At 45.2% G+C, this 27,926-nt stretch overlaps 1 protein-coding gene across 7 annotated transcripts in view; it reads left to right on the top strand.

Annotated features, from left to right (window-relative positions):
- Positions 1-305: 305 nt before the first annotated feature.
- Positions 306-27,926, top strand: part of Slc2a11 (solute carrier family 2 member 11) — a 39,198-nt gene continuing 11,577 nt past the window's right edge. Inside the window, exons 1-5 of one of the 7 annotated variants that reach the window (XM_048785054.1) lie at positions 306-499; positions 16,739-16,854; positions 19,103-19,195; positions 24,601-24,761; positions 27,575-27,699. In XM_048785054.1, coding sequence (XP_048641011.1) covers positions 16,813-16,854; positions 19,103-19,195; positions 24,601-24,761; positions 27,575-27,699 — 421 coding nt within the window. In that variant the 5' untranslated portion in view covers positions 306-499; positions 16,739-16,812. Of the gene's footprint in view, positions 500-9,908; positions 10,024-15,825; positions 16,855-19,102; positions 19,196-24,600; positions 24,762-27,574; positions 27,700-27,926 lie in introns of those variants that run through there. The other 6 variants (XM_048785053.1, XM_048785052.1, XM_048785058.1 and 3 more) reach the window with 6 other exon arrangements.

The following is a 27,926-nucleotide window of genomic DNA, read 5'->3' as shown; positions in this document are numbered from 1 at the left end:
TTCATGCATTCCTTCATTCATTTTCTTCCCTAGCAGCCTAGATGTTCTGTTAAAAGAAGAGAGGAAGAGCAGATGGCAGAATTGCCCCCTACTTCAGGAATCCCTACCCAATCACCCACAAAGGGACCAGAGCTCACCTCTCTTACAATAGCACTTTATTTTTAAATGTGTTTTAGTTCAAAGGCTGTCCATGCAGGTGGTATCAAACCAAAAGAATTAGTAACAAGGTAAATGCTCTGTCCATGCTGAAGTTCTTGACCAACACATGGTAGGCTTTGTGGGCCCTGAAGACTCATCTGTCTCTCAGAGACCCAACCCCTTCTAATATATGGACCACTGGTGGGTGGGCCTCCCCTGCAGCTCCAGCCAGCCCCTCCCAGAAGCAGCTGTTTCCTGGTAAACCCTTCCTGTCTGGGCCATTGAGTATTTTTAGCACCAAATCCGGAAACCATGTACTGGGCAGCTGTTTACAGCCAGAGTGTAAGAACAGACCATCCAGGTAAGCTGTTTCAGACCTAGACCACAGAGGGTGCTACCTAGGCCTGGCCTGTCTAGTCCTAGTAGCAGAATCCAGATTTTCCAGGAATAAGCTGGCCTCCAGGTTGTATGGCAAGGGAGAAGGCAGAGTCAGGCAGAGGATGAGTCACAGTAGCCAGGCCAAGAAAAAGTGAATGGCCTGTGAAAAGCCTCTGAAGTACCTGGTGGGGACAGGGAGACAAGCAAAGGCAGGGACGAGAAAGGGACAGGGGTGCATGTAATGTAAAGCAAGAGAGGGAGCCAAGCAGAGTTGTGTCAACTGTGGTCTGTGACAAGGACAGTGGAGGGAGAGTCATGGAAGGGTTTTGAGTGTGGTGGTGAGTCATAAGCAGCTGGCAGCTAAGGGACAAGAGTAGAAGCTGTCACCGAACACAGTGGTGCACATCTGTAATACCAGCAACTCTGAAGGCTGTGGCAAGAGGAACCCAAGTTCTAGACCAGCCTCAGCAACTTAGCAAGACCTGTCTCAAAATAAAATTAAAAGGGCTGGGGATGTAGGTCAATGATAAAACACCCCTGGGTTCAATCCCCAGGACAAAAAAAAAAAAAAATCATATGCAGTCATCTGAGAGTATGAGAGGAGGAGGGTGGCAGAGAAGGAGGAAGCGGATCCACTGGCAGCAGCAGCATGCAGCAGGACTGGGGTTGAATGATGCCAGGACAGATGGCTGCTGGGCATGAAAGAGCCCACAGAGGGAGGTCAGACCCATGACGGGAAGCCAATGGGTCAAAGTGGGATTCAGTGTCTCTCCATGGCCAGAAGAGCTCCTGAGGGACAGAGATACCACTATGGACATTCCTGACCATAGGTACATGGGAGCCCCGGGCTTGGAGGAGACAAAAGAGAAAAGGCCTGAGAGAGTGGACCTGCAGGGGCCCTGCAGAATCCATCCTTGGATTCTGACCTTCATGAGCTTGGCAGTGCGAGTGAGGGCAAGATGAGGCTCACTACTGGCTTGCAAAACCCTGGGGACAGTGAATCTTCCCCTGGGGAGACATAGATGAAGGCCTGGTTTGGGAGGGACACCATCTGTTGAATTTGGATAGGCTATTTGGGGTGCTGTGGGGACATGACAACCTTGAGAAAGCCTGGTCCCCTGCAGAGACACAGTAGTTGTACATACAAATGGCAACTCTAGACCTGATGTCTGCTGGAGTGCAGGAGGCGAGGTCTTGGTAACCATGGATATATGTGAAGTCCAGGGCCAGGTCTTCAGCTTCATCAGCTTCAGGGATAACAGTGGGACATGACTGCTAACTGCCTCCGCCCCACCCCCATCCCCATGTCACAGTGATACTGAAGCCCAGTGTCTCTATGAAACAGGCAGATTGGAAGGGTCCATGTATATGTATAGCTTGCCAGGTTGGAGGGTCCATATTTCTATATGGGAGCTCCTTCCTGGGATAGACGCTGCTGGCCTCCCCCTCTGAGGCCAGTCTCAACCCTGAAGGAGTAAATGTCCGTGAGCAAGAATATACCAAGGCACGCTTGTAATCCTGGCAGCTTGGGAGGCTGAGACAGGAGGATCGTGAGTTCCAAGTCAGCCTCAGCAGCAGCGAGGCACTAAGTAACTCAGTGAGACCCTGTCTCTAAATAAAATGCAAAATAGGGCTGGGGATGTGGCTCAGTGGTTGAATTCAATCCCCGGCAACCCCCCCACCCCACCCCATATATATATATCTCAAAGACAGATTGTATAGGGCCCATATCAGTCCTTTATTTGGGGCCTATTTCCTGCTGTCTTCTCCCAGCTGGAGTTGCCAGGTGCCTGTGATCAAGAATGTGTACAGTGGCCATTTTTGTACCTCAGGAGCTCTTCTGACACGGGAGAGAAATTGAATCCCACTCCAAGCAGGGAGAGAAGACCACACCAGTGAGCTATCCATGGACAAATAGCCATGGCAGGGCCACAGACAAGGACAGTGGTAGAATAGGAAGAGGGCAAGCTAGGCAGGGAAAATGGCCTGGGCAAAGTGAAGAGGCAGGAATGGACCTTGTGGCTGCTCAAAGGCAAGGCAAAGACACTGTGAAATGCAGGAGACTGTAGTTGCTCAGTGATTCTGGCCAGACTCTGCAGCATGGTTTGCCAAATTCACTTAAATCTCACCACTCTCTGATGAAGCAGTTTACTATTACAGATGAGAAAGCAGAATCAGAGTAGTTAAGTAACCTGTCTGAGGACACACACATAAAGAGGTACCAAGATAGCAGGGTGCGGTCCTGTCTTTGTCACCCTGAGGGGCAATAGAGGTGCCCAAAGAAGGAAATTAAGTAACCCCCACCCCATCACTGGGGCACAGAGGAGTGAGGGCCATCATCCCCGCATGTCAGTGGAGTGCATTACCAGCCAGCAGTGTGCAGCCTCAGACCAGTGCTGTGAAACCTCTTTGTAACCTCAGGGCTCCTCAGGCTCTCTGCTCCTCAGCTGCTTCCCTGTGTCCATGCCTGTTTCATTGTCTCTAACCCCCTATGGCTGGATGAGATGGCTCCTGTCCAACCCCTAGCTGTGCTCTGTGGGGCTGACCTGAGCCTGTCCCCCACGTCCCCCACTCCCCAGCCTTCACAGTCCTCAGCAATTGCCAGTAATTCCCACATCCTCCAGTGACTGCTGTTGGAATGTAAAAGCCACCTCCGGAACCACCTCCCAGAGCATGTGTGTGCGGGGTGGCTTCCCCTCCCCCGCTGCTGCTATTTTTGGGCTCAGAGCTTCAGGCTGTGTTTTGGGAGAAGCAGATTATCTGCTTGGCAGAGTCAGCCAAAGGGTTACAAGTTCCCAGAAACAAAACCTGGAGAGGCAGTTAAAAGACTTCAGGCCCTGTGAGCGTCTGTGCTGCTTGTCTGCACACCCAGGAGCTGTACTCTTGGGTTCTACACAGAGGGGGTTTGGCTGTATGATCCCAGGTGTGTATGTGTGTGCAGCCTGTGGGCACATTGTTCTGCAGTTGTCCTTGAAATCATCAAGCAGTGCTGGCTTAAAAGAAATCTGGAGGGACAAGGGCCACTCTGGGAGCCCTTGCCCATGACTCAGAGCCATGGGCAGGTGGAAAGGAAAAGCCCAAGGTTCTCCCCACCTCCCATCTGGCTTATACTCACTGACACTCCCACTGAGCAGCCAGGTCCTGCATGTGTTCACCACACACACACACACACACTCACCAGGGATTGTCCAACCACTAGGAAAATAAACTCCTACCAGTGTGCTGGGACAAGAACCCAGGTGTCCTTGTCTTCTCACAGTGACACCATCAGCCAGCATTCCTGCCTCCACATTGTTCTCAAAACATTCTCTCAGTTCTTCTTCTTCTTCAGGAGGTATTGGGAGGCCTCTTCAAGAAAAAAAAAAATGAATGCACGACATGTGGCATCTGTTCTGTGGTCTCAGCATTGGGAAGGCTGAAATAGGAGGATCAATTGAGCTTGAGAGTTCAGGGCCTGTCTGGGCAACATAGCAAGACCCCATCTCCTCAGAAAGTTCAAAGAAAGAAGGAGAGAAAGGAAAGGAGGGAGGAATGGAAAAGTATAGATGCAAGATTAGGTACCAAAATGAATATTTATTTAAAATGAGAATGCAAACAAAACACACGACAAATTCATAAAAGCTGACAAACCACCTGCAAACAAAGTGCAGGGGGGAAAAAAAATCCCCTCTCTGATAAGAAGATGACTCGATGGCCCACCCTGCCCAGGTCAGGTGGGGCTTGAAAAAAGAACCAGCATGTACTAACCGGGCCCTTACATGTCGATTACCATGTAATGGAGAAACCGAGACCTGGGTATAGGGAGGGCTCACATGAAGTGGTGAGGGCTAGGAAGAGACATATTGGCTGTTTTGCTTCCATATCCTAAACCTGCAACAACTAGCCCAGCCATGAGGGGACTGGCTACCTTGGCGTCCACCTCCTCTCCCTTCTCTGTAGAGAGAAGATGACCCCTGCCCCAGGAATGCAGGCGTCAGAGCTTCTGAAGCTGGCCTAGCCATCATCCCTGTTCCCCACAACCCCGCCCTTCCCCTCCAGATGTGGATGCAGCTGTATTTTTAGAATAACCCACCACAGGACATTCTTTCCTTCTAATTAAGATGACTTTCAAATCTCTGGGCAATCAGCCTCATTGTTCAGTCCTCAAATATCAAAGGGTGGCCAGGAGGCACTGCCTCAGCTGGTTATAGGGTGGGGTTTGTTTTCTTTTGCTTTTATAACCATTATATTGAAAATGAGACCCAGAGCCTGAGTGAACCCATGCCAACTCTGAGGAGGATGGTGAAGCATTATTTCGGGAAGAGTTTGCAGGAGTTGCCCCAGGCCTCGCCTTGTGTATTTTATTCCCTATCTCAGTTGGGGATGCTTAGCTATAGACTGCAGTCCCCTGGTTAAATCACCCAAGGTTAGGTTAGGGTCTGTCTAGGTCAAGTGTCTGATCTGGCTTCAGATATCCACCCTCAGGATTATTGGTCCAGGCACTTTTAGGAGCTATGGATACACTGTGCAGTTGGCTGGCCAACTATTAGAATGTCCCCATTTTACAGGTGAATAAATGGAGGCTGGGAGAGAGGATGTGCTTGTTAGAGCTGCAGGAGCCCCACTGGTGTTGGTCATAGCCAGGCCTGTGGCCAGCCTACTATGCTACAAGGTAGTTCATTGCCTGTCTTGGCCCCCTGGTGCCCAAGGTCAGCAGGACTTCCAAACTTCAACCTAGAAGGTCGAGTGCCCTCCTAGGAGGCTTCTGGTATGGAACAGACAGCTAGTCCAAGTGGAGGACATAGGGAAGGCAGCAAGAAGGAGGACATCTGCACTCCTTTGAACACCTGGAATACAGGCTGCAATACATTCTCCATTCCAGAGCACAGAGTCCAGTGACAGATGAGAAAATAGAGGCTCAGAGAGGTCAAGAAGACAGAGGTGCTCTGCCTGCTGGTGATGATGTGCTAGGTATCACTACCACTCAAACCCAGTGACGGGTCAGCATAAGCTCTGGGGAAAAGGCCAAGGGTCTTGGGGTCCAGCCTGAGCCCTGACTCCAAGTAGAAAGCATCTGCCCAGACCCCTGTCTGACCTCGTATGAACCAGAGTTGAGGTACATGGCCAGGCAGGGCCAGGCCGAGCTAGGCGACGTCGGCGGGGGTGGGGTGGGGTGGGGGGAACACCAAGCTTTTCAACTCCCATCCAGGCCTTGATCCACCTTGCACTTCTGCACTGGGTACTGGGTAGGGGTCAGAAATTAAAATTGCCCCAGGTCAGATGGGGTAGGGCGGAGGCTAGGGGTAACGGCCAAGACTCAGGGCGCACGGGTGCTGAGGGACAGGGCGAGGAAAAAAGGGGGAGATTCCCCCGGATGAAATGCCACTCCTCCCATGGGTGCACAGCACAGTCCTCCTTTGTTTTATCGCTGCAAGAAGCCTTCAGGAGCAGGCGGAACTCGGCTGGGCCGGCTCCCAAAGAACCCGGGCTTTGTCGCCCCCTCGAGGCTAAAGCCGGTCTCTGCGGCGACTGGGAAATCCCAAGCAGCAGGCGTGGTTGGGGTTGGCTGGGGGCGGGATCCTTGAGCCGGGCTGGGGTGCCCAGGCGCAGGGGCGTTTTCTGAGATAGCCCGGTAACTGGAAAGGCACACCGCTGGTCCCGTGGAGGAACTGTAGAAGAGCTAGCGGGCTCCCAGGGAGGATGCAGTTTGGGTGGGGATCAGTCTCAACAGCCGGTTTCGCTAGATTGTTTTTTTACAGTGAACTGTCCCCCTCCGTTTCCTGCTGTGTGACAGGGGAAGATCTCTGCCCGTTTGGGGCCTCAGTTTCCCCATCAGTAAAGTAATGAGCCTAGCGTGTAGGAAGGTGACTGTCGCAGTTCACTTCTCCACTTCACCTTCCTACCTAGGAAACAAACTAGGTGAGGATCTAGTGCAGTTGGTTGGCATCCCTCCCACTCAGCTAGTGCGGCTTGGTCTCACCCTGGGGCAAGGCCAGCGAAGACCCTGACCCTGTACGATTACCAGGCTGGACTTGGCAATCTGAATTAGAGCAGCTCCTATTTGCAGGGGAGCTGTAAGGGTGGGCATGAGTGTGGACACGTGTTTAATTTCCCGTAGCTTCAGGGTTTCCTCTGTAAAAGAAGAAGTCACCCAAGTGTGGATTGGAGAAATGAACACCTGGGGCTACGCAGGGCTCAGGGCTGATGCAAGCATCAGGCTGCTACAAATAGAACTATGACTTTGACATACTCAATTAACTCCCAGTTAATGTTTGCTAGAAGAAACTTCACCTTCCTGGTTAAAGGTCAATACTTACTGGTTGGGTACCCCACAGTACACACCAGAAGCTCTATCTAACTCTGGCTGGTGGAGGGGTGGGGCGTCCAGGAGGGATTTTGGGGTGAACCGTGGGGCAAAGAGCTATTATTCTAACAGTGGTAAGAATGGGGTTATGAACACAAAAAGTTAAATCCAGTTCTAAACTCAGTACTTATCCCCATGCCCACACTCAAGCTTTTATTACATAACCATACATTCTTTTTTTTTTTTAAAATTTTTAGTTGTAGATAGACAAAATACCTTTATTTTATTTATTTATTTTTATGTGGTGCTGAGGATTGAACCCAGTGTCTCACACTTGCTAGGCAAGCATTCTACCACTGAGCTACAACCCCAGCTCCAATCCATGCATCCTTATACAACTTAAGTATGATTTTGCATATTTCCAAACTCTAAGGCAATATATGTATGTTTATTTCTGCAACTTTGTTCTTGGGGCATTGTGAATTGGCCCATACTGATATTCTTCCTCTTGTCCAGTGAGTGATATTCTATCAAATATCACAACTCCTGTCTTCCTTCCCCTGGCAGTGCAAGGGACCAAACCCAGGGCCTTGTGCATGCTGGGCACACATAGGCACACACTCTACACTGAGCTCCATCTCCAGTGCTGTGTCCATCCCCCTGCCCTCTTTTTTTTGATACTGGATATTGAACCTAGGGGTGCTCTACCACTGAGCTATATCCACAGTCCTTTTTATGTGCTCAGGCTACCCTTGAACTTGTGATCCTTCTGCCTCAGCTCCCGGAGTAGTTGGAATTAAAGACATGCACCACCATGGAGGCTCTCCATTTTCTTGATTCTTGATATTTGGGTGGTTTCTGGTTTTCCTGTGTTTCAACCAATGTAGAATTTTTGAGCATTGAATTAAGAATTTCTCCCAAGGCATACCCAGGAACTCTTGGAATTACTGGGTCAAATGGTATTTTTAACTTCAACTTCCTAGATATGCCCAAACTGCTGTTCTAGCATGAAAACACCAATTTACATTTTCAGCAATAATACATGAACATTTCAACTGATCCTCATCAAGACTTGGTATTGCCAGAATTAAGCTGTTAGTCTGATGAGTGTGAGATAATATGCTGTTGTGGATTTAATGACTATTAATATAGGTGAGCTTAGTCCATTATTTTTTGCTATACTAAAACATCTGAGGTTGGCTAATTTAAAAGGAAAAAGGTTTATTTGGTTCCAAACAGCATGGCATCAGCATCCTGGTCATAACATAGTAGAGAAATGAAAAAGAACACCCTGCAATAGAAAAGATCAGCCTTTATAATAACCTGGTCTCTAGAGAAACAACTTACTCCAGGAACCCAGCATTAATCCTTTCATGAAGGTGGAGCCCCCATGACCTAATTACCTTCCACCAATGTTCCACCACCTCAACACTGCTACTCCTGGGGACCAAGCTTTCAGCACACGAATCTCTTGGAAATCACATCCAAGCATTTTTCCATTAATTTAAATTTTTTTTTTGTATTTGTAGATGGACAGAATGCCTTTATTTTATTTGTTAATTTTTATGTGGTGCTGAAGATCAAACCCAGTGCCTCACATGTGCTAGGCAAGCACTTTGCCATTGAGCTACAGCCCCAGCCCATGTATTCTTATCTATAAATTCCTTTTGCCCATTTTGTTTAAATTACTCTTATTTAGGAATTCTTTATATACTTCAAATACCATTACTTTTTTCACTTTAAAACTTTTAATTTCAGAACATTTTTGTATTTATAAAATGTTGTGAAGATAGTAAGGAAAATTCCATAAAATCAAATAGTAATACTTATTTGGTCTTAAGCTTGTAGGTATCTTCTCATATTGGGTAGCTCTTATTTTAATCAATTAATTAATTAAAACATTGTTTGGTACTGAAACTTGAACACAGAGTCTCCCACATTCCAAGCACACACTCTATCACTGAGGTATAACTCCAGCTCCAGGTAGCTTTTAATTTTTTAGTTTCACCTTTTAATTGTCTTCCCCACCTCCTCACTTTTTTTTTCTTGTACCAGGGATTGAACCCAGATGCACTTAACTACTAAGCCACACCCCTGCCCCCCCTTTTTTTTGGTGCTTGCAATCTTCCTGCCTCAGTGTCCCAGGATGCTAGGATTACAGGTGTGTGCCACCACACTGGCAGATTTTTAATTTTTTTAATTAAAAAAATTTTAGGTGTTGATGGACCTTTACTTTATTCATTTATTTATTTGTGGTGCTCAGAATTGAATCCAGTGCTAGGCAAGTGTTCTACCACTGAGCCACAACCCTAGCCCCCAGATTTTTTATTTTAATGAAGGTAAATCCTCATAAGAAATGTGTATAGTTTATTTACCCTTAGATTATAAAAATATTCTAATTTTTTTTCTAAAATGTTTAAAGTTTGCCTTTCACAATAAAATTTGTGTGCACCTGGAATTATTTTTGTGTATGGGGTGAGACATGATTCTGTTTAACCTTAGGGCTGCAAATACCCCAAGCATACTGTTTACCAACTCCAAAGAAAGAACTTGAAGGAGTTAACAGAGAGGTCATGTTATTATTTATATACTCCTTTGAGGTGTCAGGCCAGGATGCAGTAGATGGCCATACCATACATACAAGCAGAGAGAATATATGGGACAGAGTGCATACCCATTGTGCAAATGGGTTTCTTGAGATGTTTTATGAGTCCATTCTTTTACTTTACAACTAAGGTCATTCTTCTTTGTTCCTCACCTAAAGCTTGGAGGCAAGGAAAGTGGCCGGTTTCCCCTATTTCCTTCCTACCATGTTCTTTAAAGTTTTTCTTAGTCAGGTGGGGTGGTACATACCTGTAATCCCAGTAACTCTGGAAGTTGAGACTGGAGGATCTCAAGTTCAAGGTCAGCCTCAGCAAATTAGTGAGAGTCTGTGTCAAAATAATACATAAATAAAAATGGCTGGGGATGTGGCTCCATGGTAGAATGCCCCTGGATTCAATTTCTGGTACTGAAAAAAATATATACTTTTTATCTCAATGTCCTAGGCACTAACTAGTGTTTACCCAACATTCTATCCCTTCAGTGTCTTGAAAAGCCCCTCACAATCTTATACATCCCCAGGTCTTCTGTGAAGCCCTCTGAACAGGACTATGGCGTCACATTGCATCCATATCTTACAATAGCAGTACAAAAAGCAAGAACTTATCAGCAAGTGTGCTAAGGTAATTAAGATAACATTGATTTATTTGGACACTTGGGTTAAAGCATGAGTGAAACTGTGTGTAGACCAGTTCTATTTTTTTTGTTGTTGTTGTTGTTGTTTGTTTGTTTTGTGGTGCTGGGGATTGAACCCAGGGCCTTGTGCATGCAAAGCAAGCACTTTACCAATGAACGATAGCCCCAGTCCAATGTTTGTTTGGTTTTTGGTACCAGGGATTGAATCCAAGGGTGCTTTACCACTGAGCCACATTTCCAGCCCTTTTATATATTTTATTTAGAGACAGTGTCTGCTAAGTTGCTTAAGGCCTCGCTAAGATGCTGAGGCTGGCTTTGAACTCGAGAACTTCCTGTCTCAGCCTCCTGAGCCACTGGGATTATGGGTGTGTAGTGCCACACCTGGCTTCATTTCTGTTTTATCCAAGTACATTAGGTCTCATTTGTAGGTTGGCTTCCCAGGAAAGTCCTTGTGTTGCAGCCAGAGAGTTTCGAGAAAGATCCAACAGTCAGTCTGGTTGGCATGATGTGCAACTTCCATTGCCCAGTCCAGGAATAAGTTATGCTAAATTATGGAGAATATGACAAATATTTAATAGGCATCAATAATGGAAAATTAGCTCCATGGAACAGTATATAGACTACTGTATGATCTTGTATTAGTAGAGTAGCCTACACAGGCCTGGGCAGGTGTACCAGACCAATCTATTTGTTTGAACTTCAGGGATATAAAAAGAATAAGACACCTCTGGAATATATAGCTGCCATAAACTGATATGTAGTGTTCCTTAAGTGATGACTCCCAAGAGTAACATCACCATACTTGTTAGGGTCAGGTTCCCAACACAGTAGGCTTTATGTGTAAATTCAGACATTCTCTTTCCCCTCAAGGGGTCAGTAATGCAAACCACTGGAGGCTCATTTGTACAGTCCATGACCAAGGAACATTAGCTCCTTGTCTCTGATATGAGGTCTTGAGACTCCAGAAACAGTAAGTTGTTACTTGTGCCCCACGCCTGCTTAAGAAAATGTTCAGTGCAAGTGTCCTTTATCTGTAACCTTAGTGCTGGTGCCCATGGGCAAGTTAACATGGTAGAAATGGCTACAAACTGCTGATGTCTGTGTTTCTCATTTAATGTCCTCAGTTATCTCAGGAGTTAGAGTTATTTTCAGTCTTTAAGACTTATTTCATCAGGCCATTCATTTTTTTTTCTTCAATTAATCCAGCTCCTGTTGGATTGTATGACAGGTAGGAAATCCATAATATGTCCTGAGCTCACTGTGGTATGTCATGACCTGTGAAATGGGTTCTTTGGTAACTCTCAATTACCCCTCGTGTGCCATACATGGCACTCAGTGGGGTCAGTCCCTTAATAGTTGCCTTTTGATTAGTTCTTATGTTTATTTTGGCCCATTCATGTATGATCTCCATTATCTCTTGATGACCATATATCAATGTACAGTGAGTTTGCATCAAGCCTGTAACTGTGTCCACAAAAGTCAAAGCATATTTGACCCCTTCCAATAGCGGGAGATGGCTAGCGTAGTGTATCTGCCATCACTGAAAAGGGATGTCATCTTGTTTTATGTGCCTTTGTATCATCTGATTAAATGTCTCTGTATGATGTTGTTGTAGTATAGCTCTGAGAGCAGGCAAGACGGTTTTAGCATGCAGCAACAATATCATTTTTTTTTTTTTTGGTACCAGGGATTGAACCCAGGGGTGTTTAACCACTGAACCACATCCCCAGCCCTTTTCATTTTTTTTATTTTGAGACAACTTGCTAAGTTGCTTAAGGCCTCACTATTTGCTGAGGCTGACTTTGAACTTGTGATCCTTCTGCCTTAGTCTCCAGAGCCACTGGGATTACAGGCATGCACCACCGTGCCCAGCTAGGATTCTTTTCTTTTTGGTACCAGGGATTGAACTCAGGGGCACTCAACCACTGAGCAACATCCCCAGCCCTATTTAGTATTTTATTTAGAGACAGGATCTCACTGAGTTGCTTAGTTCCTCGCAGTTGCTGAAGCTGGCTTTGACCTCACAATCCTTCTGTCTCAGCCTCCCAAGCCACTGGGATTATAAGCGTGTGCCACCGTACCTGGTTTAGGATTCATTCTGATATAATTATAAAACCATGGAGTATAATTTGCTTTAACTCAGTTCCTGGTACTTGCCTTTCCCCTCTCCTTCTTCTTCCTCCAGTTCCCTTCCCTCTACTCTATTGATCTTTCTTTTTTTTTCCGCCACATTTTTTTTTTATCGGTGCATTATAGTTGTATACTATACTGATCTTTCTGCTATTTACTAATATTTTTTAAATTAGTGCCTTGTGGATATACATAATGGTGAGATTCACTGTGGTATATTTATGTATGTATGTAGGAAAGTTATGTCAGATTCGTTTCACTGTTCCTGTCCCTTCTCCCTCTCTCTCACTCTCCTTCCACTACTCTGCTGATCTGTCTTCTATTTTGATGGACTCCCCCACCTTTTTTTTCCCCACCCTTTATTTTGGATTAGCTTCCGCATATCAGAGAAAATATTCGGCCTTTGACTTTCTGGGTCCAGCTTATTTCTCTTAGTATGAGAGTCTCCATTCTATTTATTTACTAGAAAATCCCATAATTTCATTCATCCTGCTTTCTTAGCAGCCACATAGGGTAGTTAAAGGGACTGTGGTTTGAGCAAATTATGTTTATTTTGGCCCATTCATGTATGATATCCATTATCTCTTGATGACCACCAGGAAGCCAGTATTGTTTGGTGGTAATTATCTGGCCAATAGGAAGCTGTTTTATATTCGCCCTTAAGATTGGCTTTACAATAAGTAAATAAATAAATAAATAAATATTAAAAGAAAACATGAATAAGCAATCAGCAAAGAAGTAGAAAAAATATATTGGTTTTACAGTTGACACATGTTTAATCTCCCAGCAATGCAAATAGAACTTTCTTACTGTAGAGAGTAAGATATTTTTGTAGTTTGTAGATATTTACCCCATAAGTTATCAATATCTATAATATATTGAGGAATGGGAGCTATAAACACCAGGTGGGGTGGGTGGCAGGAGTCAAAGCTGCAGTGTCAATGTTATGGTTCAGACTCTTGATATTTTCCCCTCATGTCTTTTGAGGCGGCTAACTTGCTTGAGAATTTGTCAGGATTACCATATATCAATGTACATTGAGTTTACATATCCACTAATACTGTTACTCTGAATATTTTTTGAAGAGTAACGTATTGCCAATTGTATATATGGCCTCTGGTCCAGAGACATGGCTCAGACCTCTGTGCCTTGATTTTTCCCCCTAGTCAGCCCATAACCAGGTGTTCATAAACTCCTCAGGGGGAGCTATGACTCTGCTTTCATTATTTCTCCTAATAGGAAAGGCTTGTCTTTGTCTCCTCTGGGCATAGGAGACACATTTACCTTTCTGTCTCCTTCCCTTTTTCTTATTGAGAGGTAATATATGAAACTTTCTGTCCTTTGGCAATTGCTTACATAATTGTACTAGAGTGCCACTAGGTTTTTAATTTTACTTTCATCCACTCCTGCTGTTATTAAGCCCACTTACATCTGCTCACAGGAGTCTTGGAGAGATCCTCCAAGTTTTAGCAGGGTTTTTTGGATTTGCATTTTCTGTGGCAATCTTTCTGTCTCCCCTAGGTCTGATATCAGTTGCACTTCTCATTATCCCCTACTAATGGGGATAATACTGATATAGGATACCATAAATGGACAGAGGGGCTGTGTGTAATGCTGCATGCCTCATTGCAACTTTGAAAATCATACTGTCTGGTCCTGGGAAAGGCTGCGTATAAATAGCATGTTTCTCCCCCAGTTCCCACAAATAGTTCTTCCATAGAAACCCAGATGCCTCTGGGCAAAGGAACATCTGAATTTGGCCATGCGGTATGAGTGGCAAAAAGCAGCCAACCTAGTAAAATGACTCCACATTTTCATCAGTGGCACTGGTATAAAGTTACTGATGCAAAGCAGGGTGAAGAGTTACCAAAACCATTTTAGACAATTCCATCTGACATTATCCCATCTGCTCCAGAGTACCACAAATGGAACAGCCATGCCGGTATACTTTTTTTTTCTTTCATTTCTGCCTGTAATTGGACCCCAGTTCCTGTAGTTCTGCCAGGGTATATAGAGAGATTTGGTATATCTCTCCAGAGTGGGGGGAGAACATCTGGATCAGTCCCTTCAGGTCATTCCTGCTGGATCTTTAACTTTTGGACCATTTCAAGACTAGCTTCCATTACGGTTTTGTTCTCTACCTCAACTTCTGAATCACTGGAGCTAGTGGACACCCTGAGTGGGTCCCAAATATGAGGATGCCAGTTTTCACTAGTCACTGACACCTTAACATGGGCTCTGCGCCTGCAATGTCCCCTTAATTTAGCATAACAGCATGCCAGGAGCTGTAGACATTTGTCTGCAAGTTCTAAACGGTGTGACAGCACATCCTTGCTGTTAGCCTGTATAAAACAGGCATCTCTTTCTAGTCTTAACTTTTCTGTACTATGTGTAGTTGAACCTGACTAGCTAACTCCTGTTCTGTGGCTAACTTTAATGCACAGGGCAGGGGCCTTACCACCACTCCAGAAACATTCTTTGTTTCCTTTTGCTTTCCCACAACTACTTTGGATGCTGCTTTCAACACTTGTAGCACTCCTCCTTACATTTTGGCATGTCCCCATAGGCACATGGTAGTCCCCACCCCTCTAATATGGAAGCCACCTCAAACCACATCAAGGCTGTGACTAACCCAGGATTTCCTCTCCAGAACCCATGTCCTTCTCCAACTCCAGAGCCAACACAATACATTCCTCTTGGGGATCCTTCTGACTGTGCCAGTTGTTCAACCCCAGAGCTGCAGTATTCCCCAAGAATACTGTTTACCAATCCCAAAGACAGAACTTGGAGGATTCAAAAAAGAGATTTTGGTCATTTAATTATTCACACACTCCTCTGAGGTAGCAGGCCAGGATACAGTGGAGAGCCAAACTGTGCCTACAAGCGGGCACCTGCAGGATAGGCTGCATGCCCACTGTGCAGATGGATTTCTTGAGATGTTTTATGAGTGTATTCTTTTACCTTACAACCAAGGTCACTCTGCTTTGATCCTCACCTAAATACTGGAGACCCGGAAGTGGCCAGTTTCCCCTCTCCATTTCCTTCTTTATTGTTTAGAGTCCTTACCTCACCACCTAGAACAAGATTTCCTAGGTACTGACTGGGTATACCCCAACAAGATCCAATTTAATTTCCCCTCCATATAATCAATTGTCATAATACAGTTTATTAGTCCATCATTTCTCATTCATTTTTATGGTGGGGGGAAGCAATTGTTGTCTTGAGAATAATAACTATCTAAACAAAATATAAGCAGTTGAAACCAATGAGGTTTTAAATTTTGGGGAGGGGCACATTGGGAATTGAACCCAGTGCCACTTAACCACTGAGCCCAGCTGCCCCCCCTCTTTTAAAAAATATTTTTAGTTGTATATGGCACCTTTATTTATTTGTGTGGTGCTGAGAATCAAACCCAGTGCCTCACCCAGTGCTAGGCAAGTGCTCTCCAACAGAGCCATAGCCCCAGCCCTCCCCAAACTTTTTAAATATTTTATTTAGAGACAGGGTCTTGCTGAGTTGCTTAGGGCCTTGCTAAATTTCTGAGGCTGGCTTTGAACTCGCAAACCTCCTGCCTCAGCCTCCCAAGGTGCTAGAATTACAGGCGTGCCCCACTGTGCCCTACCCAACAAGTTGTTTTTGGAAATGATAACAATATTATGAACAAGTTGTTTACCTGGGAATCAAGAATGGTTCATCATTGGAAAGTCTAATAATGTGATTGATCTCATAAACAGGTTAAAGGAAAATATTCATATCATCATCTCAATAACTGCAGAAAAAGAATGTAATAAAATATAACTGCTAATATTTTGTTTTTCCTTAAAATACACTCTCTTTCTAGAAATTATTAAAAAATTCAGAGCAGAAAAAAAAAATCAAACTAGAAACAAAACAAAGAGACTGCAGTGCCTTATTATGGTGTCTGCCCTATAGCAGTCTTTGCTCAAGATGGCTTCATAAGGTCACTTTCAGCCCTTCGCCTCTGTGACCACAAATAGCATCTTTGGCAAATCTGGTTTCAGTTGGGCCTTTGCTCACCTCCTGAATTCCACGCAGGGTCTTAAAAACTCTTGAGGAATAAAAGATTTAAGCCTGCCCAATGGACTCCGTGATTCCGTACTTATAAAAGTGCCCCAAACGGGGGTGGGTGGGGGGGGGGAAGGAGGGGACGGATGCCTTAGGAGCAATCAGAGACCGGTCTGCGCGACCTGCCAAGTCACTGGCTCTGCCTAGGACCCAGAAATGAGAACGCTCCCGAGACTGGTGGATCTGTCCCTCCTCTGGAGAAAGGATGCGGGCACCCGATCTAAGGTGCAGAATCAAGGGTCCGGCTGTCTGAGAGCGCTAAGAAGCAGAAGCCTCCTAGGTGTTGGTGGCAGGCAGGGTCACCAGGCTTGGGGATCCGGAGGCCTGGCGGAGAGATATACCAAGGGCGGCAGCGGGGAATCAGAAGGCGAGCGAGGAAGCCGCCGAAACTCAGAGAACTCAGGAGCGCTGTTGGGACCTGTGAGGGGTCGGATGTAAGGGGCTGGCTGGGACGACCCTAACCCAGAGTTCCCTTCTGGTCTACAGAGACGTCCTCTGGACTCGGCGAAAAAGGAGTGAGTTGAGTGGATTTCCAGCCTCAGCGGTGCGGAAGTGCAGCAATGACGGAAGAACCAGAGCGGCCTGTACGGCCTCGAACTCAGGTGAGCCACTCTTCCCAGATGCCCCGAATATCCCTTAACATCCGGGCCTCCAGAATCCCTTGCCGCCACCTCAGCGTCTCTGCGCCCCGTGGGCCTGCACCTGAGTCTCCAGGGCATACCCTAGCTTGCCTTGCGCGAGACCTTTATTCCAGGGAGCCCCCTCGACACCCACTGCGCTCGCGCGTCCGCTTCTGCCTTTATTACTTTGCCAGGCTCAGAAGCCAATTGCGCGTGCGCTGTCACTTCACTCTCTGTTTGGAACTGCTGCATCGCCCTCTCTCGGCTCGAAGGTTTACCTGCTGTATACGGCTGGCGGCTGAGGTTTCCCTGGCACCGGGCAACTCGCAGGCTCTTCATTCCGCTGAGTTTCATGCCCTCCTGCTATTTGGAAAGCTCCGAATTCCAAAACTTGCCCCGCCCAGTCGTTTCTGATGAGGGACTAGGGACCTGCAAGTAACTATACAGGAGCAGTCCTCCTTGAAGGCTTAACGAAGGTGTTCATTTGTACAAAACTTTTGTGGATGTATGTACAGTGGAGTTAGGTGCTAGGTCAAAGGAGCATAAGCAGGTATTCATGCCCAGGGATGGCCTGTGGGACATCCCAGTCTAGCAACCCTTTCATGATTGTATTGCTCCCAGGGTCCTTGCTCCTTGTGTGGGCCAGACAGACCCCAAGAGGCAGTAGTCTTCTAAAGAAGGCAGCCCTGGCAACTCACTCCTGTGACTGCTTCCCGCGTCACTGTCCCTCTTCATTGACCTGTCTTCCAAACTGTGGCAAGGTCTTTTGCAGAATCCTGTCCTCCAAAGCCTCTTCTAGTACTCCTCCACCCCTTAGCACAGTATGTCAAAGAATGGTGAATGTACTTCTGTCTTTTTTCTGATTCTATCTGTCCCCCAGCATCCTTCCTCATTGGAGCAAGCACTTGATAATAAAAAATAGATTGTAGATTCTGGAAATTCTACACAAAACCTTTAGCCATATATTCTTCTGTCATAAAATTTGTATTTAAGTATTCAAAAGCAATAAAAAACATGGCTTAATGAATTTGACTTGTATTACTGTAAATCTGTAGGACAATTTGCCAGAACAAGAAAAGCAGTATGATATTTGGGGGGAAAAGGTTAATAATTTTATTTTTATAAGATCAACTACTTCGTGAATGTGTAGGAAAATATCTGAGGGAAGCAGTTCATCATGTGCTTTTAGGGGAGTGAAGAACTTTGGTATAACTACATTTTCAAAAATCTTAATGAGTATGTCTTTTTTGTTTTTCTCTTTTGCAGTAGTGAGAGTAGAACTCAAGGTCTTCTGCATGCTAGGCAAGCTCTCTACCACTGAACTATACCCCCAACCCTGATCATGTCATTTGGTAATTAGGAAATCCTAAAAGGAAAAATGGAAATGATATTGTGAATTTCTAAAAAAAATACCAATGACATGGAATGGAACATCAAGGTCTCGAGTCCTCTCGACTGGGTGTCTTGGGAAATCCTCCCACCTTCTCTAAGGGAGTTGTGCTAATATGAAAAGCTGTCCTTTCTGTCCTGGCACACATGCATCCAGCCTGGAGTTAGGTATTATCTTTAGGTACAGGCAAGGAAGTGACTCCAAGAGTACAAGGGAGTCAGGGAAGAGCTGGCTCTGGAACCTAGACGCCTCCACCATATATGGCTACTTGTCTATTGCTTCATTTACCCTGCAAGTTCCCTCACATGTAGGACTACATGGCCACTTTCTTTTAGCTTCATTGCAAAACAGGCTGGTGAGTGATAAGAGGAAGCTTAGTTCAGGTTCCTGGGGCCCAGTCACTCTATTGGAGAATGTTTCCCCGGGGCCGGGGGGCGGGAATCATTGGGACTCAGGGGCTGCTGTCCTGTTAGAGACAGAGCTTCACTCCACTGGGTCCCCAGCTCAGGAGATTGTCCTCATAACCACAGCAGACATGCCTAGGGGAAGTCCAACAAAGAGGCTGCGAACTGCTTTCCATCTCAGGAAAATGCTGGCTGAGGGAAGGAGGGGTGAGGTGGAGTTACCTCTGGGACTCCGAGCAAAAAGCTTGATTTCCCCTGCTACCTGCTCGCCATGTGACCTAGGTAACTCCTCTCTCAGGTTTCTCATTTGCAAAAGGGAGACATTGTTGCCTGGCTCAAATCAATGGCCAAGTTGTGATTGGTAGGTCTGGCCCAGGGAGGGAGGATGAGGTTGTCTTTAGTCATTTTGTGTCTTCCCTTATCTCCTCTGATTCAGGGTAGGGTCCTGTTCCTGGTCATCTTTGCAGCTGGCATTGGTGGAACTTTTCAGTTTGGCTACAACCTTTCCATTATCAATGCTCCAACCTTGGTAGGTACCTTCTGTGCCCATTGTCAAGGTCTGAGTGGGTACTGGGTCAGGGCCGAGAGCTGTCCACTGTGGGACTTTAGCTCAGCACTCACTTAGTAGTGCCTCTTCCCATCTCTTCTTTTCCACTGGCATGTCCCACAGATTTCTGCAGCTTTACATAGAGCTCTTTGCATCCTCCCCAAAACTAATGTCCTCCTGAGTCTCTGATCTGAATCACCTAATACCTATTGATGTGGGGATTATCCTTGACACTTCCCTTCCACTCTTGGACACCAAGCCCATCCTAACTACCTCTAGAATCCAGATATTTCTTTCCATGTTTCTGCCACAACCCCAATTCTAGTGCAGCCTCCTCATTGGCCTCCCTGCGTTCAGCAGCCTTCCTGTCCCCCTCTCCCTCCTTCCACCCCTCTCTCTTCCTTCTCCTCATTTTCTCCTCCTCCTCCTCCTCCTCCTCCTCCTCCTCCTCCTCCTCCTCCTCCTCCTTCTATTCCTCTTTCTTCTCTTCCCCCTTCTTTCCTTCCCTCCTCACCTTTCTCATTCTTTTGCTCATTCTTCTTCCTTCTCCTCCCCTTTCCTGTTCTTTCTTTCCCTCCCTCCCTTTCTTCCTTCCTTTCTTCTTTCCTTCCTTCCTTCCTTCTTTCCTTCCTTCCTTCCTTTTCTCTGGGGTCTGGCTTTAGTGCCAAGGCTTGACTCCATTCTGTATTCTCCTCCTGCCTCAGCTTCCTGGGTAGCTGGAAATACAGACATGTGCTACTGTACCCACTCAGCTTTTTCCTTTTTTGAGCTCCCCTAAGTTTGTCAACTCATTCCCCTGCCCAGAAACATTCAGTGATTCTCCCCAGTGCTCATAGGACAGGACAGATTAATCCACCTGAAGTTCAAGGCCTCATGGGATCAAAACCTCTCCCTCTGTCATCCACTTTCAACCTTGATAACAAAGCATGTTAAATGTAGTTTCCCAAATGTCCATGACACAGCCTCTTCTATAAGCTTCCTTCCACTGGGAAGCACTCTCTTCTCTCTTGCTGCATGTTTGAGTCCCCAGCATTTTACACTATCTGGGCCCATTTTAATGTTCAGTGAGTTCCTATGAGAAAAGATGAATTTTGCAGCCCCAGTGAAAGAAGTTCACCTCTAAATTGCTTGAGTGTGAAGGACAAGTGTCTCGTTACAGAGATGGGAACCATGTGGGGCTTCACCCAGATAGGAGGGAAAAGCTACAGGGACCAGGACCTAAGACAAAACTGTGATTCTGTTGCTCCTGCCTGGCCTTGTTCTCTTCCCAGTGGGCAAGAATGCAACCATCACCAGATTCACTTCCTACCAGCTGAGAACTATTCCCCCTCCCCAGCAGTTGAAAGGTCTGGGAAGAGTCCAGTTGAATCATTTTGGTCACATGCTTACCCCCCTAGACTAATCATGTGGTCAGGAGGGTGGCATTTTCAAATTGCCTAAGTCTGAGTCTGGTAATCATTTGATCATTTTTTGTGTGTGTGTGTGTGGGGAGTACCAGGGATTAAATTTAGGGGCACTTGATCACTGAGCCACATCCCCAACCCTATTTTATATTTTAATTAGAGACAGGGTCTCACTGAGTTGCTTAGCACCTCGATTTTGCTGAGGCTGGCTTCTGCCTCTCAGCCTCCTGAGTTGCTGGGATTACAGGCTTATGCCACCATGCCCAGCAGGTGATCCTATTTATGGAGGCAGAAGGAGCTATAATTGATCAGTGAAGAAAACTTCCTCTGAAGGACTATTTATTAGCAGAAAACGTGAATATTCTGGGCAGACACAATGATAACAGCCCAGCCCCTTAAAGAAAGGATAAAATGAAATGTTTCAAGAGGTCTGAACTGGCTACATTGGTTTATAAATTTCATTCAACAAGCATTTTAGTGCCCACTTAAGTGCAGATTCACATATTGGGGAGCAATCTCTTCATGGCAGGACAGTATCAGATCTTTTCTCCTGTGGGACAGCACCATCCCTCAAAAATGATACTTTCTTGGGCTTGGAGGCTCCTCTTAGTCTGCTGAATGATGTTAAAGAAAATATACTATTTTGTTAAAGAAAAAAAATAGAATCAATGACACTTGTTAAACCACAGTAAGAAAGAATTTATTGATGGGAAGCCATGGCAATAAGTATAGGGACCACTCATGGGGTCCTGCAGTGGAGGAGAGAGATTGGGTTCAATTCTGAATACAGCAAAGGCAAGTGGGAATTTATAGCCAAGGAGTAGGGTTGGAGTCAGTGGATGACAAATGACTAGAGGAAACATCAGGGATAAGGGCCAATTCTGGCTAAACCAATCTAACTGGATTCTTGTGGAAGGCAGGTGGGGTGTGTTGGAGGATGTGTACCTCATCAATCATCAAGGATGATCCACTATGGACTGCAAGAGATTCTACCTAAACCAACTTATAAGATGTTAAATAAAAAGTACAGAAGGACTTTGTTTTGGATTATGCTTTGTTTTGGATTGGGCTCCAACAGACTAAGCTAAAAATCAAAATGGAGTCAAACTAAAAGTTCCATATCATCACAATGAACTAAACTGTTGTGTTAGTCAGCTTTTTGTCACTGTGACAAAAAGGAAAAGTTTATTTTGGGTTCATAGTTTCAGAGGTGCAGTTTATGGTCAGTGGATTCCATAGCTCTGGGCCTGAAGCAAGGCAGAACATTATGGCAGAAGGGTGTGGTGGAGAAAGGCTTCTCAGCTCATGGAAGTGGGGCTTGCAATCCTCCTGCCTTAGCCTCCCAAGCCACTGGGATTACAGGCATTCTCCACCACGCCCAGCTGACTCATGGCAGTTGGAAAACAGAGAGAAAGAGGAGCCAGGGATAAGGTATAATTCCAAGTGCACACTCCCGGTGATCTACTTCTTTCAGCTATTTACCCCTATAGTTACCCTATAGTAGTCCTTTCAAATTACTAATCCATAAAAAAACCCAAATTATTAATCCATCAAATGCATTCACCCACTGATAAGGTTATAACTTTCATAATCCAATCTTTTCACTTCTGACATTGCTATATTACCTAACATCTGAACTCCTTGGGGGACTTTTTTATTTATTTATTTTTATACCAGGTATTGAACCCAGAGGCACTTAACCACTGAGCCACAACCCCATCTCTTTTTATTCTTTGAGACAGGGTCTCACTAAGTTGCTTTGGGTCTCACTAAATTTCTGAGGCTGGCTTTGAACTTGCATTCTTCCTACCTCAACCTCCCAAGCCGCTAGGATTAGAGGCATGTGCCACTGTGCTCAGCTTGGGGGACATTTTTAAATCAATACCATAACAGCTGTTTATTTGACCTTCTGAGATGAGAATTAGAAAACAGTCAAATTTCCCAAACAAGTCAATTTTAATACACGTGATAATGAAGATTTCACTGCTTTTATCCTTACAAAGAAGTAATCTGAAAAAAAAAAATGAAGCTAAATAATCAGTTTCCTATTGTTCTGTCTTCCAGTCTCCACCTTACAAGAAAAATAACTTTGAAATGACTGATTTGCTTTTTGTTTTTGTTTTTGCTTTCTTTAAGCACTTTGTAAAACCAACCTTCTTGGCTTGGACCATGAAAACACTTATTCTATTTTATGGAATGAAGTGTTGCCTGATTCTAAGGTAGAAAATAAGACCAGTTAGATCAACTAAATTGTTGCAGTTTGTCCTTTGACACAAGATTCTTGCTAGTATTGGATAATGCAGCAATGAACACAGAAGTCCAATCTTTGTCAGTGGCCACTCTTGAAAGGTTAGAGCCAAGGTTGGGGAGACTGGCTCTGGTTCCAGCTCCCCTGGATAGCAGATGAATGTGGCAAGTCCAGGCTGTCAGTCATTACCTTAACTGGCCAGGGTAGGGGAAAGAGCTGGCTCAATAACTGAACGGATTGTTCTCCTTCATGTCCTGATGGTGGGGGAGGGGGCGTTTAAGACTAATATTTCATCCTTAGCCAACCGAAGGGTGTCCAGGTTTTCCCCATACACAGGCTTTCCTAACCATGGGGCTTCCATTCACTCACCTGAAGTGGCAGCTTTGGAGGGCGGGGCTTAGTGGAGTCTGAACATCCTGGGTGTAATCTTGACCTGTGGCTGAGGACATGGGCAAAACGTTTCACCTCTCTGGGCCCAATTCCAAGACTCAATGAGCAAAGTAACGTGTATTTAATAGAGTACAGTCATCCCTCGATCTTCATAGGGTTGTAGCCAATCTGCAGTGACCTCACAAGGATAGAACAGAGGGAGCTCCTGCATCCCTCTCCGGCCACTTCTAAGGTCCTGCTGGTGCTCATCATTGGCCAAGTCCAACAGAAAGCCAGTCAGGGAGGCAGCCGAGCGATGTGGGCTGTACTGGTGGCTTCCTGGGGCAAAATCAGGGTAGAAGTAGGACATAGCAGGCTTAAAGGATGTAGTTTAATTAGAACCATATTTGGTCTTTGACTCTGGTTCCTGGCTCAGAGCTCCTAAAACCCTTGGAATTTTTCTGAATGATAGGAGTATCTTTTATTATTTAGAATGAGCCCCCAACATAAGTTTATAGTAATGAGGTGATTTAGGACTAGGCCCTAGATGGCCTCTGAATAGAGCTGATCATCAGAAAGGCCAAGTGATTAGAGTCAGCTTCTAGACCCACCCGATGACCTCTGGGAAGGAGAGAAGGGCCTCAGACTAAGCTCTTATAAAAACTGTTGAACAATGAGATTTGATGTTCATACAGGTTTTTGAATATACTGAGGTGTTGGGAAGGTAGTGTGCCCAGAGAGGGCATGAAAGATCTGAACACCACCCCCTTCAGGACCTTGTCCTCTGTTTCTCTTCCATCTGGGTGTTCCTGAGTTATTCTCTTATAATATACCAGTAAACATAAGGAAGTGACTTTCTGAGCTTTGTGAGCTATTATAGCAAATTATTAAACCCAAGGACAAGGTCATAAGAACGCCCAATTTGTAGGTGGTCAGTCAGGATACAATTGTAATTGGACTTACAATTTTCATTTGAAATGGAGACAGTCTTGTGGGACTGATCCCTTTGACTTATAGAATTTGATGCTAAATTTCAGGTATAAAGTTTCAGAGTTGGACTAAATTATAGTACATCTAGCTGGTGTCCAGAGAGTTGGAGAGTTGCTTACTGTAGAAAAGTTCCACACATTTGCTATCAGAAGTATTGTGTGAGTATAGAAAAATAGTGTGATTCCAAAAAAGGGGCAGATAGAGACTATCCAGTGCTAGGAGTTTTCTTTTCTTTTTTTTTTCTACACCATGGAGAGCTCAAGAGACTTGATGACTGAATTACAGAATCACAGAGCCTTGTGGAGGAGAAGGCCTGTCCTGTCCAGTACCAGCATCCCTGTCATCCCCAGGAGCCTGACTGCCATCTCTCTTCACAGCATATTCAGAAATTCACCAATGAAACATGGCAAGCACGCACTGGAAAACCACTGCCTGACCACATGGTTCTGCTTCTATGGTCCCTCATTGTGTCTCTTTTCCCCATGGGGGGACTTTTTGGAGCCCTGCTTGCAGGACCCATGGCCATTAAGCTGGGAAGGTAAGTGATTTCTGTGTAGCACCCCCTCACCCAGTATCCTCTAATGAGGGGCATCCCAATCTGTAGGTTGAGGAATGTGAAAGAAGGACAATGCCCAGCACCCTCCAGGCCCAGATCAGCTCCTCACCTAGTCTCTCATTCCAGCTGTGTTTTTACATTGAGAGTCACATTTTCAAGGAAACTTGGTAGAGAAAGGAGTTCTGTGCAGTGAGGGAGGGAAGATTCCTGGTTTCTAGTTCCATGTCTGCCAATATGTGCAATTTGATCTTAAGCAAGTATTTTCCAGGCTTTGCTCTCCCCCTATGTATCTGATGCAGTTCCTGGGTTGCAAACAACAAACACTGACTCTAGCTCACATGATCAAAAATTGTAAGAACTGGATGGATATTGAGGCAGCTCACAAGGAGGAAAAGAAGTGTTTAAAAGCCAGGCCTTAGGGGCTGGGGATGTGGCTCAAGCGGTAGCGTGCTCGCTTGGCATGCGTGCGGCCCGGGTTCGATCCTCAGCACCACATACAAAGATGTTGTGTCCGCCGAGAACTAAAAAACAAATATTAAAAAATTCTCTCTCTCTCTCTTTAAAAAAAAATAAAAGCCAGGCCTTAGCCACAGGTGGTGGCACATACCTCTCATCCCAGAGGCTTGGGAGGCTGAGGCAGGGGTTTTGTGAGTTCAAAGCCAGCCTCAGCAACTCAGTGAGGCCCTGTCTCTAAATAAAGGATTTTAAAAAGGGCTGAGGAGGTGGCTCAGTGGTTAAGGCCCCGCATTCAAAAAAAAAAGAGAAAAGAAAAAGCCAGGCCTCAAGAAGGGCATAAGCCCAGGTGGTGCCAAGGGTCTCAGCAGCCAAAGCTTGGGAATTTTCTTTAGGGAGGATGCCTTCAGCACGCTCAGCTCTATCATTCTATCTACAGTATCTTCATTCAAGATCCAGAATCTAGGAAGACAAGTTGTTCTTGGGTGACATGACTGCATTTATGAAGGAGTGGGAAAGAGGCAAATCCAGACAGAACACAAATGGCTACCACAGTTAACCCCTTTGCTAGCTACCAGACTATATGGACCCTTTCTCCCATACGTGTGGTCTAAAAGTGACCCCACCTAACATGCCGTATATGCCAGCATCTGTATCCACTCTTCCTTGTGTGATTACAGATGCATTGTTTTGAACACTCAGAGCGTTGTTTTGTCACAGCCACCAGGAGCAATGTAATAAGGGTATTCTTCCTGAGTGTGGGAGTTTTATGGGATCTCCATTCTTCTGCCAGCCCTGCAGTTAGTTAGGCCCTTTTGATATTCTGTACTTTATGGCAAATTTAAGGACAATATTTTCCTCTTATCTGTGGGGGATATGTTCTAAGACCCAGTGGATGCCTGAAACCACCAAGAGTGTCAAACCTTATACTTACTGTATTTTTTCCTGTATACACATACCTATGATAAATTTTAACTTACAAATTAGGCATAATAAGAGATTAACAATAAAAACTAATAAAACATTGAACAATTACAATAATATATTAAAATAATATTTTTTAAAGAGAGAGAGAGAGAATTTTTAATATCTATTTTTTTTAGTTTTCGGCGGACACAACATCTTTGTTTGTATGTGGTGCTGAGGATCGAACCCGGGCCGCACGCATGCCAGGCGAGCGCACTACCGCTTGAGCCACATCCCCAGCCCCCTAAAATAATATATTGTAATAAGAGTTCTTCAAAACATGAATTACTTACTTGACCCTCATTTGTACTCTTTCACTCTATGTCATACCTTACTTACCAAGACATATAGGCTACTTGCTGCTTCCTCTTCTCCAGGTCCTTTCAGTGTGAACTCATCAAAGTAGTGGGCCAGCAGGATGCTCCATGGAATAATTGTGGCCCACAGCATAGAACTGTTGTATCATTAAGGCAGTTTGGTTGGGGTGTATTGCTGTCCACGCTAGGTGAAAGTAAAGTGTTTCTGGCATTATCTGTGTATTGAAATAGAAAAAAAAATGCATTCACGGGGCAAAGTCTGTTTTTTGTTTTGGTACTGGAGATTAAACCCAGGGATGCTTTACCATCAAGCTGCATCCCTGCTCCCCCCTCCCACTTTTGGTACCAGGGATTGAACCTAGGAGCGCTTAACCACTGAGCCACATCCCCAGCCCTTTTTAAAATTTTATTTTGAGCCAGGGTCTCACTGACTTGCTTAGGGCCTCACTAAATTGCTGAGGCTGGCTTTGAACTCACAATCCTCCTGCCTCAGCCTCCAGAGCTGCTGAAATTCCTGGCCCTTTGTATATTTTAAAACAGGATCTCACTAACTTGCTGAAGCTGACCTCAAATTTGCTCTCCTCTTGCCTCAGCCTACCAACTTGCTGGCTTTATAGACATGAGCCCCCATGCCTGGTTTCTTCTAGGGTTTTCATTAAGCCTAAGAAATGATATATGAGTTCCTTCATTTTACAAAGGAGTTTTGGGGAAAGCAATGCTTATTCTAAAAAGCAAAAGCCATAAAATATAAATTATGTCATTTCATGCTGCTGTGCAAGCAGAAAGGAGAGTAATTTGGGGGGGGGGTGTTGGGGGAGGAGTGTGAGAATGTGCATTTCAAGGCATTCCACAAGTGAGCCAAGATGCAATGGCTACTGCTCATTTCAGTTTATATAATTTATTCTCATTGACAGCACTCACACATGCATACACACATGCCTACTCACACGCACACACAGGTCTGTGACTGATCAGGACTGGGGGTGATACAGAAAGGAAAAGAAGGGGCCCTCTGAACCAAACCAAAGTGTCTTTTTCCTGTGTCTCACTTTCCCCAAGGAAGAAGTCGCTCCTGGTGAATAACATCTTTGTGGTGGCTGCAACGTTATTATTTGGCTTCAGCCACAAAGCAGGCTCCTTTGAGATGATCATGCTGGGAAGACTGCTCATGGGAGTCAGTGCAGGTATGGGGGCATCTCATCCTGCCTGTCTATTCCTATTCATTCATTAGTTCCTTTATTTCCTTCTTTTGTTCCTTTTATTCTCTGACATATTTTCATTCACGCCTACCTGTTTTGCAAAATAATTAAATATGGTTTATCTTAAAAGACTCAAATAACTAGATATTTACAGTAGATATATAAAAATGAAGAAGTTGCAGGACTGGGGAAAACATCCTCAGACTTGCACT

This window comes from Marmota marmota, unplaced genomic scaffold (assembly GCF_001458135.2).
Source record: "Marmota marmota marmota unplaced genomic scaffold, marMar, whole genome shotgun sequence".
Taxonomy (NCBI): domain Eukaryota; kingdom Metazoa; phylum Chordata; class Mammalia; order Rodentia; family Sciuridae; genus Marmota; species Marmota marmota.
Note: the sequence above shows the minus strand (reverse complement) of the source record. Positions and strands in the feature narration are given on the sequence as shown.